The sequence below is a fragment of the Chelmon rostratus genome, chromosome 5 (genome assembly GCF_017976325.1).
Source record: "Chelmon rostratus isolate fCheRos1 chromosome 5, fCheRos1.pri, whole genome shotgun sequence".
NCBI lineage: Eukaryota > Metazoa > Chordata > Actinopteri > Chaetodontiformes > Chaetodontidae > Chelmon > Chelmon rostratus.
The window spans coordinates 12,264,747-12,282,620 of NC_055662.1; the positions used below are offsets into that span (position 1 = coordinate 12,264,747).

At 43.0% G+C, this 17,874-nt stretch overlaps 1 protein-coding gene across 1 annotated transcript in view; it reads left to right on the forward strand.

Moving 5' to 3' along the window:
- rtn4r (reticulon 4 receptor) overlaps nucleotides 1–4,405 on the forward strand; it is a 41,148-nt gene extending 36,743 nt beyond the window's left edge. The window contains exon 2 of the mRNA XM_041937681.1: nucleotides 2,615–4,405. Within this exon, the coding sequence (XP_041793615.1) occupies nucleotides 2,615–3,996 (1,382 nt within the window). The 3' untranslated portion in view covers nucleotides 3,997–4,405. The remainder of the gene's footprint in view (nucleotides 1–2,614) is intronic.
- The last annotated feature ends 13,469 nt before the right edge of the window (nucleotides 4,406–17,874 follow it).

A 17,874-nucleotide genomic window follows, 5' to 3' on the forward strand; every position in this document is an offset into this window, starting at 1 on the left:
TGGAAGACCGAAATCTGCCCAATTGAATGTCGTGACCAGAGTGTTCCTCAGCAGCGCCACGCAATTTTGGAGAAATTGCTTTGACAGACAATTTAATTAGTCAAGCAATGAAGCTGTATCACCAAGAAACACCGGTCGCCCTCAATTCTTTAACCTGCCACATATTGTCAGGCTCCTAGTGTAAATAGCAGTGCTTGTCTTGGAGGAGAGGGAGTGAGTGAAGTGATGCGCTCTACTCAAAGCTGAAGGGGCAACAGTGTCAGGCAGGAGGAAACAAAGAGGCTTGTCTGCTCTTAAACAGAGTAATGATCGCTACTGTACAGCAATACAGCTCTCAGAAGAGAGGCCACTGGCAGGGTCTGCAGCAGGAAGGCAGTGCTCGGGGCCTTGTTTTGACACAGCAGATATGGGAAGATTAAGTGCTGAAACCAAAGCTGGCAAAAGACGATAAGGAATGGATTTTTATTTATTATTTTTTTTTGTTCACCCTAAACCTTGATGCTGTATTTTAAGATATTAGAGTTTGTGTCAACAACAGCTGCGAGGACAAACCGCTAAACATTAGCTCCTTTTTTTGCGTAATCTCCGCCATGACTTTGAAGCGAAGACGACAGAGTAGAGATGAAAATAAAAGGTGAAAGACCAGCATTGTTGGCTGATCAATAGTGTGAACACAGCACACAAGTCTCCATAGTGGAAGGTGAGAGGTCTGACTGTGAAGTCACGCACAGGGTATTAGGAAACGCGCCTATGAAAGCGTGAAAGTGCACAAAGGTGTCAGGAAGCCATGACTTAGGATTTATGTTGGCATCATATGGTAATGCAATCAGCGTGGTGCAGATGTGAAGGCACCGTTAGTGAGCAAAAAATAATTGGGACGGAGTTGATGACATTGCGGGGCTTAGGCTGCCATTCAACAGATGCTAACAAAGACAAGACGTATTATGCGGAGAGCTGAGGAAACCGGGCTTTGACATGCGAGGCGTGGGTGGAAATAGCCTGTTAATGAATAGACAGCACAGAGGGAAAAAATGAAGACGGCAGAGGAGATACACGAAGCGTGTTGTGCGATAAAATATTGCTATTGTTAGGCAGTGCTGAGGGAAAAGTGCTGCGATGCAGAAAGAGTGGAAAGTCTTGACAGCTTTCCGGTGGCAGTCTGACGGCTGAGCAGGGAGATTGGAAGGAAAGTGCAGCAGAGGGCTGCTGTCAGGCCACACCAGAGCTCCGTTTAACAAGGTCCAGAGATGAGCTGCACCACAACACATTGCAGGGGAATGAGAAGAGGGAGAGTGGGAATGGAGGGAGGGCTGAGTAAGGCTCATGCATTTTTCCAGAGGCTCACTACCTGTCACGCCTGCGAGCCTGGGATTCCTCACATGTGCATGGGAGCAGAGATTGGAAATCCTCAGTCTGGACAGGTGCTGAAGAGGATTCAGAGATTTGGAAGAGTACCTGCCATTATATGCTGATACTAGACATGGCTGTGACACTTTGACACCATCATCTCTACATGAAGGAATGAGTGAGCCCCAATAGATGCACTGCATTTTTACCTCAGCTGTACCTGCAATAGTGTAATATCAGGAGTGATCATTCACATGTGGTAACCCAGCCCATTTCTCTCATCGTGGCACCGCGTAGCAAGCTGATCTGAGCCATGGCAGAGGACAAGCAGAAATAATTAATGCAAGCAAATGCGGAATACGCCTCGTTTTAAACATGGATGCCTTCAGGGCGAACGCATACAAGAATCTTTACAAGCCCCGCTCTGAGTGCTACCACACCTCTTGTGTATCTCATCTTCATGCTGCTCTTATAAAAAATGCTTCAGTCATGGCTGCACAGTGGAAACTCTAGCAGGGCCTCTGTAGCCTTCTTTCCACCGTGGCCCCAGGCATCAATCTCTTAGCCTGGCATGAAAGCTTATCTCCCAGCGTCAGGCTAAATGTCAACCTCAGGAATGCTGAAACACCATTAGTTATGTCCACCCTATTAGAGCAGGCTAATTCCACATAAAGGCCACACACCCGATTTTAAACGAGTGCCTTCACAGGGCTCTCTTCAGCTGTTTAAGTCTTCCCATCAGCAGGGAGGAGGTGTGTCCCCGGATCCAAATAACTCCACTGTTCAAATACACGCTGAATCACTGCTATGGGGAGGATTTTCTGTTCTGTAGCAATGTGCTGAATGTTGCTCTTCGTGCAAAAATAAATAAATAAATAAAAACAGTTTGGATTTTATTGGTTATTTAATTTGGTGGTTTGTGCAGTCTCTTTGGCTTAAATTGTGCATATTGAATATTGCTCATACAGCGTCGTCCTTAATGTTTTTTAAAAATGTATTTTTGGGGCATGTGAATACAAAAATCGTTAAAAATCTATTTAATCTATGCTTTATGAAAGCTATGCTCATGCTCCATATCAGACTGATTTTCCAATTATGTTGTCTGATTAAAATGGAGGGTTGTCTTTCAAAGATTTATGCACATTACACTCTGACCTGAATTCATCTCTTTCTATGCGACTATATTAGAACTGTGACTTCTAATATTTACATATGTTATTTACTAATCCACTGACGTTTTTTTTGTTTTTTTTTCCTGTCTCTATAGGGGGGCGACTCCTGTTTCTGGTGATGTGGCTGAACCTTGTGCCTCAAACTGACAGCTGCCCTGCCAAGTGTGTGTGCTATAGTGAGCCCAGGCCCACCGTGGCCTGCCAACAACAAGGACTGTTTTCCATCCCGACTGAGATCCCCGTGCGGAGCCAGCGGATATTCCTGCAGAGCAACAAGCTAACGGTGGTGAGGTCCACCAGCTTCAGCTCTTGCCACAATCTCACTGTTCTCTGGCTGTACTCCAACAACATCAGCTACATCGAGGCTGGAGCCTTCTACGGCTTGGAAAAACTGGAGGAGCTGGACATCGGAGATAACAGCAAACTCCGCACCATCAGCCCTACAGCCTTCCGGGGCTTAACTAAGCTGCACACCCTCCACCTGCACAGGTGTGGCCTGTCAGAGCTCCCCATCGGGGTTTTTCGAGGAATGTTCTCCCTACAGTACCTTTACCTGCAGGACAATAACATTCTAACCCTGCATGATGACACTTTTCTGGACCTTGCCAACCTCACCTATCTCTACCTGCACAATAACAAAATCAAGATAGTCACAGACAACATGTTCCGAGGCTTAATCAATCTGGATCGGCTGCTGCTCCACCAGAACCAAGTTATCTATGTCCAACAAAGGGCTTTTAGTGACCTTGGCAAGCTGAAATCCCTGTTCTTGTTCTTCAACAACCTTACTGTCTTGACCGGAGAGACCATGGACCCTCTGGTGTCTCTCCAGTATTTGCGTTTAAATGGGAACCAGTGGATCTGTGACTGCCGGGCGAGGACCTTGTGGGACTGGTTCAAACGCTTCAAAGGTTCCAGCTCTGAGTTGGAGTGCAATATTCCAGAGTTCCTGGCAGGAAAGGACCTGAAACGGCTGAAAAGTGAAGACTTGGAGGGGTGTGTGGAAACACCCCAAATCCAGACCAATCTCTTTAGTTCCAAGGCACAGTCTGGGAAATTTCCCTCCACTGAAAATCCTCTTGGAGACACCATACCCAGGTGTTGCCTTGGAGATAACGACAAGTCCTCCATCCTGTCTGGCAAGAGCCGCCAAATCACTAACAACCCCCTTAAGGAAAAGGAGAACATGTCTAAAACTAAATATAAGGAGCCGGAACGAACGAAAAACGAGACCCAGAACAAGCAGAATGATGGACCGCTGGGAACCCTGTCCAACACCTTGGACAAGTCTTTGGAAAATCTAAACCCTGAGCTTATAGACAATCTGGAATCATCTACAGCGTCAAACAAAAAGAAAAAGAAGTGCTCCAAAAAGCCCAAATCGGACACCCAGTGCATCAAAGGCCGGGGTTCTGCTTTGCAAGTGCTGCACTCTCTCTTCATTCCCATGATCTGGATATCTCTAGCCATGTCTTAGGACTCCTGATCTCACTCTGAACACAGGACTCAAGATTGTTGATGCTCATGACAATGATAACAGAAGATGCAGTGACATCTACAACAGACAGTGACTGAAAAGCGAGGAGTCACGTAGACCCGACAGGGGTCAGGACAAACAATGACGAGGACGTTAGAGTACATTTAACAAAATGGATGCCTTTACAGAACACTACAGATCTAATGTATATAATGAATTGGTGCCCAAAATTGTTTGTTCTCTATGTACTTAACTGTACTGTGTCTAAGCTACACTTTGGAGACTCCTCCCTGTTTTCCCTCTCAAAAGCTTTTACTGCTTAGACAGACCACTGGAAGAGTTAAAAAAAAAAAAAAAAGACAAAAACAACAACAACAACAGAAAAAAAAAATCCAGGAAATCAGAGACAGAGCGCACACAAAGAATGTTGGGTCCGTTTAATGAAGATAAACGATCTCCCCCCCATTATTTATTCAAAGTGATGCATTTGTTGGGTAATGTTATGTTTTTTTATGATTATAAAAACAAAATGTTTGACCTCCCCCTGATTTTTGTTCTATTTTCATGACAGAAAGGGTATATGGGTAGCATTTACCAAAAGAATGCTGTCGATTTGTTTATGGAGATTGCAATGGAACCATAGATATGCATTTTATTTTACTTGTGTACAACTATGAATATATTATGAATAAAAGTTCTTATTTCGTAGAGCTTTTGATACTGTGTGGTATTTTCCAGCATGACAGAGCACATGGACGCCAGCTCCTTAAATGTGAGGATTTGCCGCTTTTCTTTTTTATACATTTGGAAATTAAAGGAAAATAATGAATTTATAGGGTCCGAACTGTCGGTTGGATGAAACTAAGCAAGGCATTCACTTGCATTATTGTGAATTTAGATAGTGAGCTTGTTTTCAGACATGTTATTGACTGAATGGCCACAACAATAATCAATACATAAAAATAATAATTTGCTGCTGCTCCAGGACCCCCAAGAAAAGGCAGTTGCTGGACTTCTTGAACTTAATACTTGCAGCTCATGAGCATCTTCTGTGCTGGTGTGCTATTTTAATGAGCTGAAGAAAAGCTACATAACAGGGCGCCAAATTCTAAGATTGTGTCAGCAAAACTGTGCTAAATGAGTATCAAAATTCATTTGAATTTACAAAAAGCATTTGAATTTTGCAATAACAGCGGCTCATATTATGTCTCACTAACCATATTGGGAGCCAGACAACAGTTCCTCCTCCCAAACAGATGGCGGCCCACTGTGGCGTGTTCATTGTTTTTCAGGATTGTTGGGAGAGTGATGACTGACTGCTTTGTCAAATCTGGCCTCGTCCCAAACCTCAGGCGTCCAGACTTTGTTTGTTTTCTCCACAGCCTCTTCAGGACGTTGGCATCGCAGCGCTTGACACGTTCCAGAGAGGAGCGGCGTGAGCTCAGTTGCGCTGAAATAAAAAGCAGAAATGAAGGGAAGGCAGAAATTACCCTTTCATTGACAGGCATTTTGAACTCTTCACCTCTGCTTTTCAACTGATGTAACCACCTATTTTAACTTTGATCTGAAGCTGGTCAAGGAACCATTGGCCTAAGAATAACTCATACTGAAATTCAATTAGCACGACTGTGTTTGATCTTTATTAGTTGCAACTTCTGTTCTTGGTACAATCTCCTAAGGCTTTCTGAAAGATCAAACAAATCAATGATTATGCTGTAATATGCAATTTAAAACAAGGTCACTATCCAAAGTCAACATCCATCCATGCAGTGTATTTACAAGTCTTAAGTGACTGCTGTGCATGCAGTATGATGATGTTGAATGAAATGCCCCAGGCAGCTTAACAAAATTCAGCATACGATTAGACCTAGTTATGTATATTACAAACACTGCCACATTTCTTATAATTTTGAGTGAATTATTAAACAGTGTATGAAAATGCTGTGGGAATATTCAAAGGGTGACTCCTCACATCACAGCCTTGACTTTGAGAGCAGCAGAGACCCTCTAGGCATCATATAAATTACTGCTTTGCTTTCCTGACAGGGAAAATACAGTCTGATTCATTTGAATGCAAAATAACTAAAGCTCTGAGATTTCTTGTTGTTGTACAGTTCTGCGGGGGTGATTTGCCCTTGGTGGGACCGTGCTGGTGTGTCCACGGGACTGCATAACGTAGAGACTTATATTCTGCACCAAATTAACTCAAGATCTTGTCAGCAGCCCTCCATGTATCTCGCACAAAGTGAAAGGATTAGGAGGCAGGGTCTCCACAAATCCCCAGAGCCTCCCATTGCCGTCAATTAACCCTGGAAAGAAAGAGGACTGAAGGGGACCTGAGAAGATATTGATCTTGAGTAGGTATCAACAGGGAAAATCAACAACGCCTCTCCAACAGAGTCCCTGTATACCCTCTGCTGATACACAAGCGGCAGCAGGCTGAGAGGATGCCAGTAATTGTATCTTAGTCAAATCCTTCCTGTATATCTGCTCAGGCAATCACCAAAACAGTACTCTAGATCATTCATATGTTAAAACCACCATCGTGCCTGCTTCTCCTCTGCAGCTACACCTCCACAGCAATGTGCAAAAGAGTTTGACAAGTCTAGCAAAGCTGTGATAAATGAATAATAATAAACTGTGTATATCAATATCTTCATGGTGTTTGAGTTGTGATAAAAAAAAAAAAAGATCCAGAAAAAGCGTGAAAAAGTGACATGAAGTTTGTTTTCATTTCCAATATACTGCAGAAAATACAAATTTTTACATGCATTTAAATATGTATTTGCATGCACAAACATAAAGTGGTGGACGAGGATATTGTTTCCTCTTCACAGTTTGTTTTTGATGCTTTTTAGTTTGATATTTTTGCAGGATAGCTCAAAAGTACATGTTGTACTTGAACAAGAAAGCTCTACACATGTGTGTCCGACAACTGTCTGTCATGCTGTGTATTTTATTAGAGATCAGGGTACGAATTCAGATTCACTATTTCTCAACCCAAATTTCCCACTGTGACATACGTACATTACAAATAACAGTAACAGTGCCTCATGTGCTTGTCGTGCCTCATTTTTCCCACAAGAAGTTACGATCTCAATAGAAAATTTCCCTTCTGCTCTTGTTCTGATGAGGCTTAAAGGAAAGTATGTTTTGAGGCCTGCCTGGCCAGTACATTTGGAACAGTTGTTAGCGAGCTCCCGTTTGGTTTTCTGTCTCCAAAGAAAACAGCGATCGCTAAACCACAGTGTTGGTTGAAAAATGTCCTTTCGGAGAGTAAAGGATTAAATCGCTGATGCTGCTTCCATGTTGTGCTACAGGCAACGATTCAGCAACGGTGCCCGACCGCGTGCATCTCTCTGTTTATTTTAAACAAATCGCTGCTGCTGCTTTTCGTTTAGCAGAAATCTCTGCTGATGCTTTTGCAAGCATGCACTGGGAGGACTCACCGCTGCGTTCTGTGATAGAAGTCCTTGTCCTGGATTATTACTTAAAAGGCTCTTCTCCGATAAAAATATCATGAAGTGTCTTGACTTGAAGAGCACACTTTTAAATTAGCTTGATCATCAGAAGCATTTCCATGCTGGCAAACACAAGGCCTGTGGATTTGAGACTCTGAAAAAGAGACACACGCTGAGAGGAAGCTAGAGTTCCTTCTAGCATGAATAACATTTGGAACATTTGGCAAGATAGAAGGATCCGCCCTCATGAGTACATCACGTCTCATTCACACAGTGGAGGATGCATTTTTCTTCTACATTCACACATACTTAACTATTGTTATTTCATCGTCTCTCTCAACCTTCCTCTTGTCTCTTTGCTCTCTCAGCAAATTCCTGGTTTTCATGCAGCTCTCTGAGGACTCCCCAGTCTGATTTCTTTCAAGTGTCTTTTATATTTTGGTAGTATTTTGAAAATAGAAAATGAGGCTTTGTCAGAAGGTTTGAATCAAGCCTGAAAATGGTGCCTATAGGTAGATAATGTATTAAAAAGTAAATGCACAGAACTTGCCACTGGCAGACAGAGGATTACATCAATGCAGTTCACATTCATGGAAATGATGAATTAGAGGATTTTGAAAAGTTATTTGTCATTGTTCCAAGTGGGTTTTCCCACTTTTCGTCTAACCACGCCAAATTAGCGATGCATGTAAAACATAAAAACTGTGTTTAGTGACAGCTGCTTTCGAGAGTGTTCCTGAGCCCATGTAGTAACATCTTTTATCCAGTCATGTGTTCACAAAGTGGTGAACCTCACTCCATCCTTGCTTTTGAACGACTGAGCCTTTCCAGGATGCTCCTTTCATACCCAATCATGATACTATCACCTGTTATTAATCAACCTGTTCACCTGTGGAATGATCCAAACAGGTGTTTTTGGAGCATTCCACAACTTTCTTTTGTTGCCCCCTGGCCCAACTTTGAAACATGTTCCTGGCAACAAATTCAGAATAAGAATATATATTTATGTCCATCTGTACAGATACCCAATACTGAGCTGCATGCAGATCCACACTCAGTGTCCACTTTGGAGCAAATCCACCTCACCTGATAGTGGGCAGCTTTATGTACTCCGAAAGGCAGAAAGCTGTGGCAAGAAAACATACGGCCCTCCGATAAAAAGGCTGAACCATGCCCATGTTGTAAAATTGGCTCATATTGATATAATAGCAAGGTATCGTTTTAACATATGATATCTTTTCAACTCAGGCATGCAAGTCAAAGTAGAATTTGATAGTGTTTCGTCTTCTGTAGCAGACACCAACACTTCCACATCCTCTTTATAATACACTACACACTACGCTTTTCAGTCATACAAGGTGCAATGCACTTGGAGGTCCATGATTTCTGTCCAAGGCCTCTCTCCCTTCAGGTGTTCTGTCCAACCATTTGGAGTCACTAGAACAGTGACATGGGCTCCACGCCTCCCTGGCTTCCCACTGGTAAGAACTGCCAATTGTGTTAGCGAGGATTCCCACCCAAACCAGAAGGAGGTATATAAATATACACGTCCTTATTTCTGGACCTTCAAAGTGTGTCTTCCAGCAACACACACTAACACACACACCGTGGGATCATTCCAATTTTCTTCCAGCTGGCTGCCCAAGGAGACTAAAAACCCATCAGCCCTGGCCTCCTTACAAGCCCCGTAAGTCGTCGGCAGAGGCTGTGAGGTCTGACAGCAGCGCCATGCTTGGGTCACAGCTCCATTTAACAGTGCCTAGAAACATGATGACCTGAGCCTGCAGGCTCCTGCTGGACATCAAGAACTTTCTGATCAGATGGTGCAACAACTGAGACCCATCCCCTCAGTCAGAGTGCATTTCTTGGGCTCAGTAACAGCTTTACCCCCCTTTTGCAGCGATGAAGGGAAATGAAGCTAATTACGGGCCCTCCATCTGCAGTGAGGGTCCGGATGCAACATGCATTAGCATCTTGGCAGGGAATCAAGATAACTACGGGCTATGGAAGAAATTCTGGTAAAGGAAAATAAACATAGCAAAATGTTGCATTTAGCTGTGATTCTGCACACAGCTGACACCCATATAATCATGCTTCCAACATGCAGTACACCAAAAGCCATTTCTGAGATAGACCTAACCTTGATATTGTAAAACTGTTAACAGTATCAGGGATAGGTCTACCTCAAAAATTGCAGTTAAATCTAACAGTTATGGGATTGGAGGTGAATATTTTTGGACAAAAGAAACCACTATTCAGTATTATCCAGCTACCCATTGTAATGCCAGAAAAGCGAGGAAAATCTGTTCTGCCCATCATTTTAATTGTTGCAGAGTATCTTTTTTTATTTAATTTTTTTTTTTTGGACATCATAGACCTCATGACACACTAAGCTCTCTGGCAAACTAAAAGCAGCTTTTAAAAACTAATGCAAATCCTATGCTTTTTCAGCAGGGGAGAGGCAGGTGTTGCTGACTGACACTTCCAAAGCAGTCTACTGACTGATTTTAAACTGAGAAGTCAAGGGGACGTGAACCAGCCAGAGCAGTTGTAAGCTTTTCCATTGTAATTTGCTGAGAAACCACGACTTCCAGAAGCACGCAGCCCGGCTGCTGAATCTCCAAAGGAGCAAATATTAAATGCATAAATAAAACATTATGAAATAATTATATTAATACAGAAATATATTCAAAAATTAACCAATACATTATGAAATAAATTCAATAAATTATTTACGCTCAACTCAAATGTTATTTCTTTGCTAACTTCACTGAAGAAGACGATGGGCCGAGAGAGAGTGCAGTCTCTTTCTCTTTGGTCGCTCAAGTTAACGGGAGTTCGCTGACGGCTGCTGACAAGCTGGCGGCCAGCGTTTGGCTGAAGGGTGAGCGGGCGAAGATGGGTGACAAACTCTCGCAAAATGACATGAAACAACAATGCACCATCTCATACACAGAGGGGTGGTTCCTCTGCTCTTCTGTGATTCAGGCCAGTCCGATGGATCTGCCTGATGGGCGCAACAAAGTCTGGCAAAATGCAGCTGTTAAGGTTTTTTTCACAGGTGAGAACGGACATGCTGAAACTCAAGACAGGAGGAGACAGGAGTAGTGTAGGAAAAAGTCAATGGTTTAATGAATTGTTCGAAAATGCGTAACAGACGAGTCCAGCAGATCCACAAACAGAAGCTGGCGAGTCGACTGAGAGTAAACAGGCGTGGAGAGAGTCCAAATCCAGATTACTCAGACAAACAGACTGACAGGGCGAGGCTGGAGCACAAAAATCACCTGGCCACAAAAACAGGAGTCAGGAAGGCAGATGGAGGAAAAAACTCTGACTAGATCTGGAGTCTCAGTTGTTACCATTATGGACAAACAATTCAATGAATAACGGGTGGAAGGCTGGCGCTTATGTACTCTGGCAGCAGGCGGGTCTTGATTGAATGACTGGTGTCAGGTGTGCTCAGGAGAGGAGGAGGCCGGACCAGACCTGCCAGCCACGCCCTGCAGTTAGACACATGCACATGACAGACTGGAGACAGAGGGGAAGGGAAAAACAAAGGCAGCAAAAGATCCCAACAGAACCACAAGTTACCTCATTTGTAACCCTCAGAGCAACACATGTAAGTGTTTTCTGATCTGACACCCCTGTCACCAGGGAAACATAATTTGTCAGTGTCCTCCAAAGCTGTTACAAATCGCTGTTAAGATTCGGTTAAGATTAGGGAAAGAGCACAGTTTGGATAAAACGCACAGCATGCCTGACGGTAGGGGTCTCGCAATCAAAGCAATGACAACAAAAGAGGGTTTGCTGAGCCTTGAAGTAGCGTGGAATCATGGGACTTGTTGCCTTCATTGTTAAACAACCACCACTGCCGATGACAATCTATGAGATGCATCGTGTGGTGTTTCCTGGAACTCTCAGCAACTAGTGGGAGTAAAGAGGATATGACGCCATTGAGTCACCTTGAGTAAAATGACAGATTTCTCTGGGTGGACATCGTTGGAAACATCTGGAATAATGCAAGTACACACTTGTTGTTTATAGACATTTAATGCATAATATTATATGATATAGTTACAATAATAACCACTTGGTTGAGGTTAGGAAACGACGGTGGTCATGGTTAAAAGAAACCAATGTTGGCCGTTAGTAGGAAGTGGGAAATGAACTGTGGTCTCCTGTAGTAAAGTCCCACAGTTTGCTGACCCGTTCATCCACCCTGACTTCCTCCCTACACTTTATGGCTCTATAGTAACACCACCTGACCTCCATTTTTGCTCCTGATCGACCATAATCATAACTCCTACAGTTACAGGGCTTTGGTACTTGCCTGTAAATAAATGTTGATTTTGGGCATTTGCTGAAATGACTGATGCCGTCTTTTTCGGCGGTGGGAGGACAGTCTCTCCTCCTGAGAGGAGACCCAAAGCAGTATTGATATAAAGAACAATCAAATAAATGTAAAGGGAGGATAAGAAAAACGGTTCTAGCATCGGAGGTCTAAAGATAAACAATAAGTACAATATTGTAGACCTGCTGACCAGCTTGAGTGCTTTCCAGTGGTGGTCCCCAGTCCTGCTTCACCTTTGGCCAAGCTTATTTTGTCATTATTAATATTATTTATATTTCATTTTATTTTTATTTCTTTGTTTTTTTCCTGTCCCATACTCACATTGGTCTTTTTTTCTCTTTCTCTGTACTCTTACGCTGCATCCACACAAACTGGCAGACTGAAACACACACTCACAAAACACTAAATCAACAGAATAACTCATCTTCACCCGACCACACAACCCATAACCTCTCCTGGTATTACAAGTGGATTTCACCCTCATGCCGCAATTGTCCTGTGCTTCGGTTTTGTTTTGTTTTGTCCAAATTACAACTTTGGCGACACTGAATTTATATCACACATTACACCTACACAGCGACTTTCTCTATAATAAAATAAATATATACATTTGCAATTGGTCATTTAAAACAACAACCTCAAATTAAACAAAAATAGTAAAATTGCATAACTGTCAGCTGATGTCATAAAATTAATCTTAATAATCTTAATCATTGATGAATCACTTAACCATTTGTTAAACTCACAAATTCTCTGCATTTATTCACATCATTTGTCTGACAATATCTTGTAATATTGTGTAACATTGCCATAATAACAACTGTCTTTCATGAGTTAGGAAGACATGCAAAAGACAGCAGTCAATAATATAGTAAAAAATCTCATCTATCACCCTGAGAAAGTCACTGTGAAGATTTAACCAAAGTAAAGGTCAAGCAGACTTTTCTCTCTGCTGCCTGAAGGGTCGTGTAACTTAACCGGGAGAAAGATATTTAACACTTCACCCCTAATACTCCCATCTAGATTTCGTGTAGCTCTGTTTACCCGTGTAAACTTTCTTCAAAGGAAGTGAGCTTAAAAGCCGGGAAAACAACGAATCCCCGCCTGTTTCTGGATGTCTCTCTATTCACTGAAAATGACCCGCCTTCAACTCCTAATGCAAATTCTAGCAGACGCTCCATGTCTCCTCCAGAAAACACCAACCTTTGATCATAAGTAATAAGGCATTTTTTTCCTTCACTTCAGTGAATGTGACTGAAATATTTGAGTTTGTGGCTCGAGGCGAAGGCTTATATGAGAAAGTTTAGGCCGCTCACTGCAGAGGAGTCCCAGACTCCGACAGAAGGGCTAAAAGTGTTTGCCTTCCGCTGTGCATACCAAAAACTCAGACGCTTTCACGCTCTCTTTCTATCAAATCTCACTCCAATTCCCTCTATCTCTGTCTATTTATTTCTATCACTCACTACCTTTCGCCTCTTGCTCACCTTTCTCTATCAGTGCACACAGACTATAATTCATGCTTGGAAAGTCTCTTTGAATAATATCTATAAGGATCAGCCACTCAAAGAAGTGTTTGATGTATTTTGAGGCTGTTAGACAGTTCCACTGTTTGTAAACATTGCATGAAATTGAACCGAGGGGTCGGAAAAGTTGAAAAAGTATATTTATCATCCGCAAGTTAAGTGTTTTAATAAAACCAAATCATTCATTCAAACTGGAATATGAATTTAAAAATGTCAAAAATTAAATCTGTAGGGCACAGTAGTGGCTATGCTATCTGCTCTTATAGGTCCAGTGTGTACGATTTAGTGGCATCTAGTGGTGAGGTTACAGATTGCAACCAACGAAACACTGCACGTCTGACCCTTCTGTGTGGTGGCGAAGTTTGGTTTGTCCAAAGGCTACAGCAGAAGCATGGCGGTGCAACATGGTGGACTCCATGAAAGAGGACCCACGCTCTCTGTCGATTAAAAGAGCTCAATTTAGGGCAACACAAACACAGCTCTTCTTATTTTCAGGTGATTATACATGAATGAAAACATAACTATGGATATCATATTACAATGGGTCCAAATGCAAACCACTGAGGTAGATCTGGTGCAGTTCAGTGATCTTTAATATATAAACTGAGGTGCATACACTTGTGGAGTGAATGAGGCATGCAAGGGTCAAAACCAGAAGCAATGCAGTGAAAAAAAATAAAACAAATCCAATGAGATGAAGGCAGGAATCCAAAGTCCAATAAATAGGCTAACGGTCAAACATGGAAGTCAGGCATGCAAAAGCTTCAGGTCTCAACGTTACAGAACACAAGTACAGAGGCTAAAGAGCCAAGATGTAAAGCACATGGTAACTGACATGACAATTTGGCAGGAAGCAAAGGAAGTAGACCAGTACATAGAGTGAGTGGCTGATGATGGAATGAGTACGGAGGTGGGGAAGGGAGTCCAGGCAGAGAGGACGACAGAAGGGAGAACAGGTGTGTGGTTGGGTGGGGCAGTCAGGTGAAAGGAGACCAAGTCTGAGGGCAGCTGGTGGGAAAGTGGAGAATAGCACTGAAGAGCCTGGGAAGACAGACATGTGGCTGGAGAGGAGGAACAGGAAGACAAAGTGAGACAAATATTGAATGGGTTACTGATGTATTTACCAAATAATTCATTCATCACACACTCAAATTTCACCTCTGGTTTATTTGCCAGGCAATGCACTGGCTGCACAAACTTTAGCTTTAGCCTCATACGCATCAACTGCGTGTGTGTGTGTGTGTGTGTGTGTGTGTGTGTGTGTGTGTGTGAGATTTGGCCTGTGTGACGGCCCAGACTCTGTCTGTTATCTTCCACAGAATGCTGGCCAAAGGCTGATTACACAGCATATGACTTGACACCTCTATCTAGTCAGACTCACCGGATGTAGACTGAGAGTATAAGCCTTCTGCCCTTCTGCTATCTGTGCGTTACTGTTTTCAAAATCCCCATTACTACGGAAAACAGCAACAACCTCGGAGCTAGCAACCTGCATGCTGATGCTGCAAATGGCAAGTCACCCTAACCCTGGCCTGCCCGGTACGAGTGTAAACAAGCTAGCAGCTGTTACCTTTTCTTTTGCAGGGGCAAAAATATTTGAAGGCCAGGGTTTGCCTCCCCATGTGTAAATGCTCCACCTAAACAAGTTGCCCTGCGACACTGTTGCTTGTTGATGATTGTGATTGGTTTCAAGAGTGTTTGTTTCCCCATATACTACAATGATAATGAGTGCAGCCAGACCTTCCTCCAGCGCTGACACAGGGAGGTGGAGATCTGGCCATGTGAGACTAACCTCCATCAACCCACAGAGTGTGAGCTTTGTGTAATAAAGTGAGAATACATTCATGTGATCCAGGAGTTTCATACATCATATTAGTGATTCACTCACAGTATGAGGAGAAGGGCTAAAATCTTGTAATTCCACCAACCATTGCCAATTTCAGTGGTCCCTAGAGCCAACTCCAGAATTGTGACTGTATTGGCTTTAGCCGCCAGAGCCCACTCGAAAGGTCATATCAGCGGGGCCTTCATCCTGATCCTCTTTTAAACGATGAGGATCATGATTCTATTTTTGCCATTAGTGCTATCATAGCGTGAAATGCTGCTAAGGGATAATCTTCGAGCATTTTATATGGGAGTGGACTGAGAGTGAGGCTTTCACCATCCAGGGAAGGTCAAAGTCTACGGGGCTATCGCAATATTTGCACCACACTTAAAATGATGCAGCATGTGGTGCGTCGGACACAAGGTTGGAACACATTCTCCAAATATTACAGGAGTGGAAGAGATATTGTTTGACTGACATCAATACTGAGAACATTCGCCTAATGAGGACAGTCCTAGCTGACCCACACCAAGGCTTTATCTAGACTTGCTGTGTTGAAGCTACTTGACTTCCTGGCCGGGAAAGAGGTGAGCTGCACAATTCAGAGGGGGATAATCTCGTGAACCATTTATGTGGGCTGAGCTGCTCATTATTTCTCAATCACGCCTGGATTTGGGAATGTAGAGTGGCAATTTGTTCTCAATCCTAATTCGGCCGAATTAATGCCACACGTATGTTCATACCCAGGCCGAGGGGCACAGAGTCCCCTACAAAGCTGCAACTGGAGGCAGCAGAGCTTTTGCAGTAGATTAGGCCGATATCCAATAGGATTTGGTGCCGTACACCTCGTGAAAGCACTGTGTAAATGGGTCCATCTAATGATCCAACTTAATATGATTAAAAAGAATAAAGCCATATACGCATGCTCTGTCTCTCTGTCTCTGGTAGTCAGTGCTTCACACACACACACTCACACGCTGTGCTACCCAGGGCCCTTCACATTACCCACTCATGCCAGTTTGTGCGGCAGTTTGAGCCGATGTGTGGTTATCCTCACAAGGCCAACAACACACGCAGATTCCCTTAATCTGCTCCAAAGCAAATGTCCACAATCTGAGAGCAGGACTCTCACCACGCCTACTGAAAAGCACCCAGCAGCACTCCGAGCGGCTAATCCACTGTGACGTAACACGCAAACACAAAGCAGCCGGGGTGAATGGAAAGTGAGAAAAGTGAAAAGCAAATTCATGTACTTGAATGCTATGAATGTACATATACTATGAATTTATAATTTCTTCCTTTTTTATTCATTTCCTTCCACAATATCTTTGGTGTTGAAAGGTTATAGCTGGGGAAAAATATTCGTCCCTCAAACAGCGTAACCAGCCTGGTGATGCATCTTTCCTCGTATTGTTTGTTGAAGCATCTTGAGTTCCTGGAAGTGGTGCTCTTCTCCTTGTCAGCTCAGTAATTAAAGGCAAGGCTCCATTTATAATCCTGTCTTTTTTTTCCTTTCCTTTTTTTTTGGTGTATGTACATGCAGCAGGACAGTGAGGCAGATTATATCTTGCACAGAAGCCAAAGTTTACATCCCTACATCCCTGAGATCTCCACTTCCTGTTGACCACATCAGTTTCTAAGGGCGGCTTCTTTCTTTTTTTGAGCACAAACAGCGAATCAAACCAAAACATGAAAGATGAAGAGATACGCTTGAAATATAGAGCAGCTGGCAGAACAACATGCTGATGAAGATACATCTACTCTTGACTAATGAACGTTGATTTAAAAAAAAATTTGATGTCTAAACGAACTTCGCAGCAAACGCAGCCTCGGCAGTCTAAACGGACGTTCACGACGTGGAGCATTTGTGAGTTGACAGAGACGAGAAGTCAATCATTCAAACAGAGGGGGAATGATTGACAGCAACAGATTACCATCACCTTGTGGGTGTCTTCTCTACGCATGATGGATATGTTGATTTACCCAAACTTTAGATTGGACTGTCTCTCCAGCCAAAAGGTGCGTGTTGATATCTATGAGTAAACACCTTCTATATGAAGAAAGAAAATAGCCATGAACGTCTTCCTTTCAACAGTGCACGCGGTGAACACGCGAACACGGTGGGGGGAGAAGTGTTCAGAAAGTACAAAGCTTTCCGTCACATCGTTGCTAATGCCTGTAACCGAGTTCCTCTGTTCATTTTTGCAGTTGCTGTTTACAGTAAAATAGCTCCTGACTGCCATCACTGGATGGCATTCATAAACTGGATATAGGCTGAATCACTAAGCATTAACTCAGTCAATGATACAGAGGACCAAAAAGAGAACTTATCTATATGAAAATGTCATGAATGATCTCTTTAAATAGGACTTTAAATAGGGGCTTTTTTTTAAGACCAGCCACAGTCCAAACCCTTAAGTTACAGGATGAAATATAACCCAGCTGGCTCGGCTGGTGTGGAGTAACATGTTGCATTAATGTACTCTCTCCTGCGAAGCCATCTTCACGGGCAGAACATGCTCTTAACTGGGAGAGCTTGGCAAGCCAACATTTCTTGATGTACCTCAGGGGCTTAGGGGGACTGATGTCCAATTCTTTACAGTTCCATGCCTCCAATTTTCACTCTCTAATGGAGTGAAACATGTTTCAGTACTAAGGAGTTTAAAAAAAGAAAAGAAAAAAAAATGGAGCTTCCTTTCCCTGCAGCATTGCGGTGCT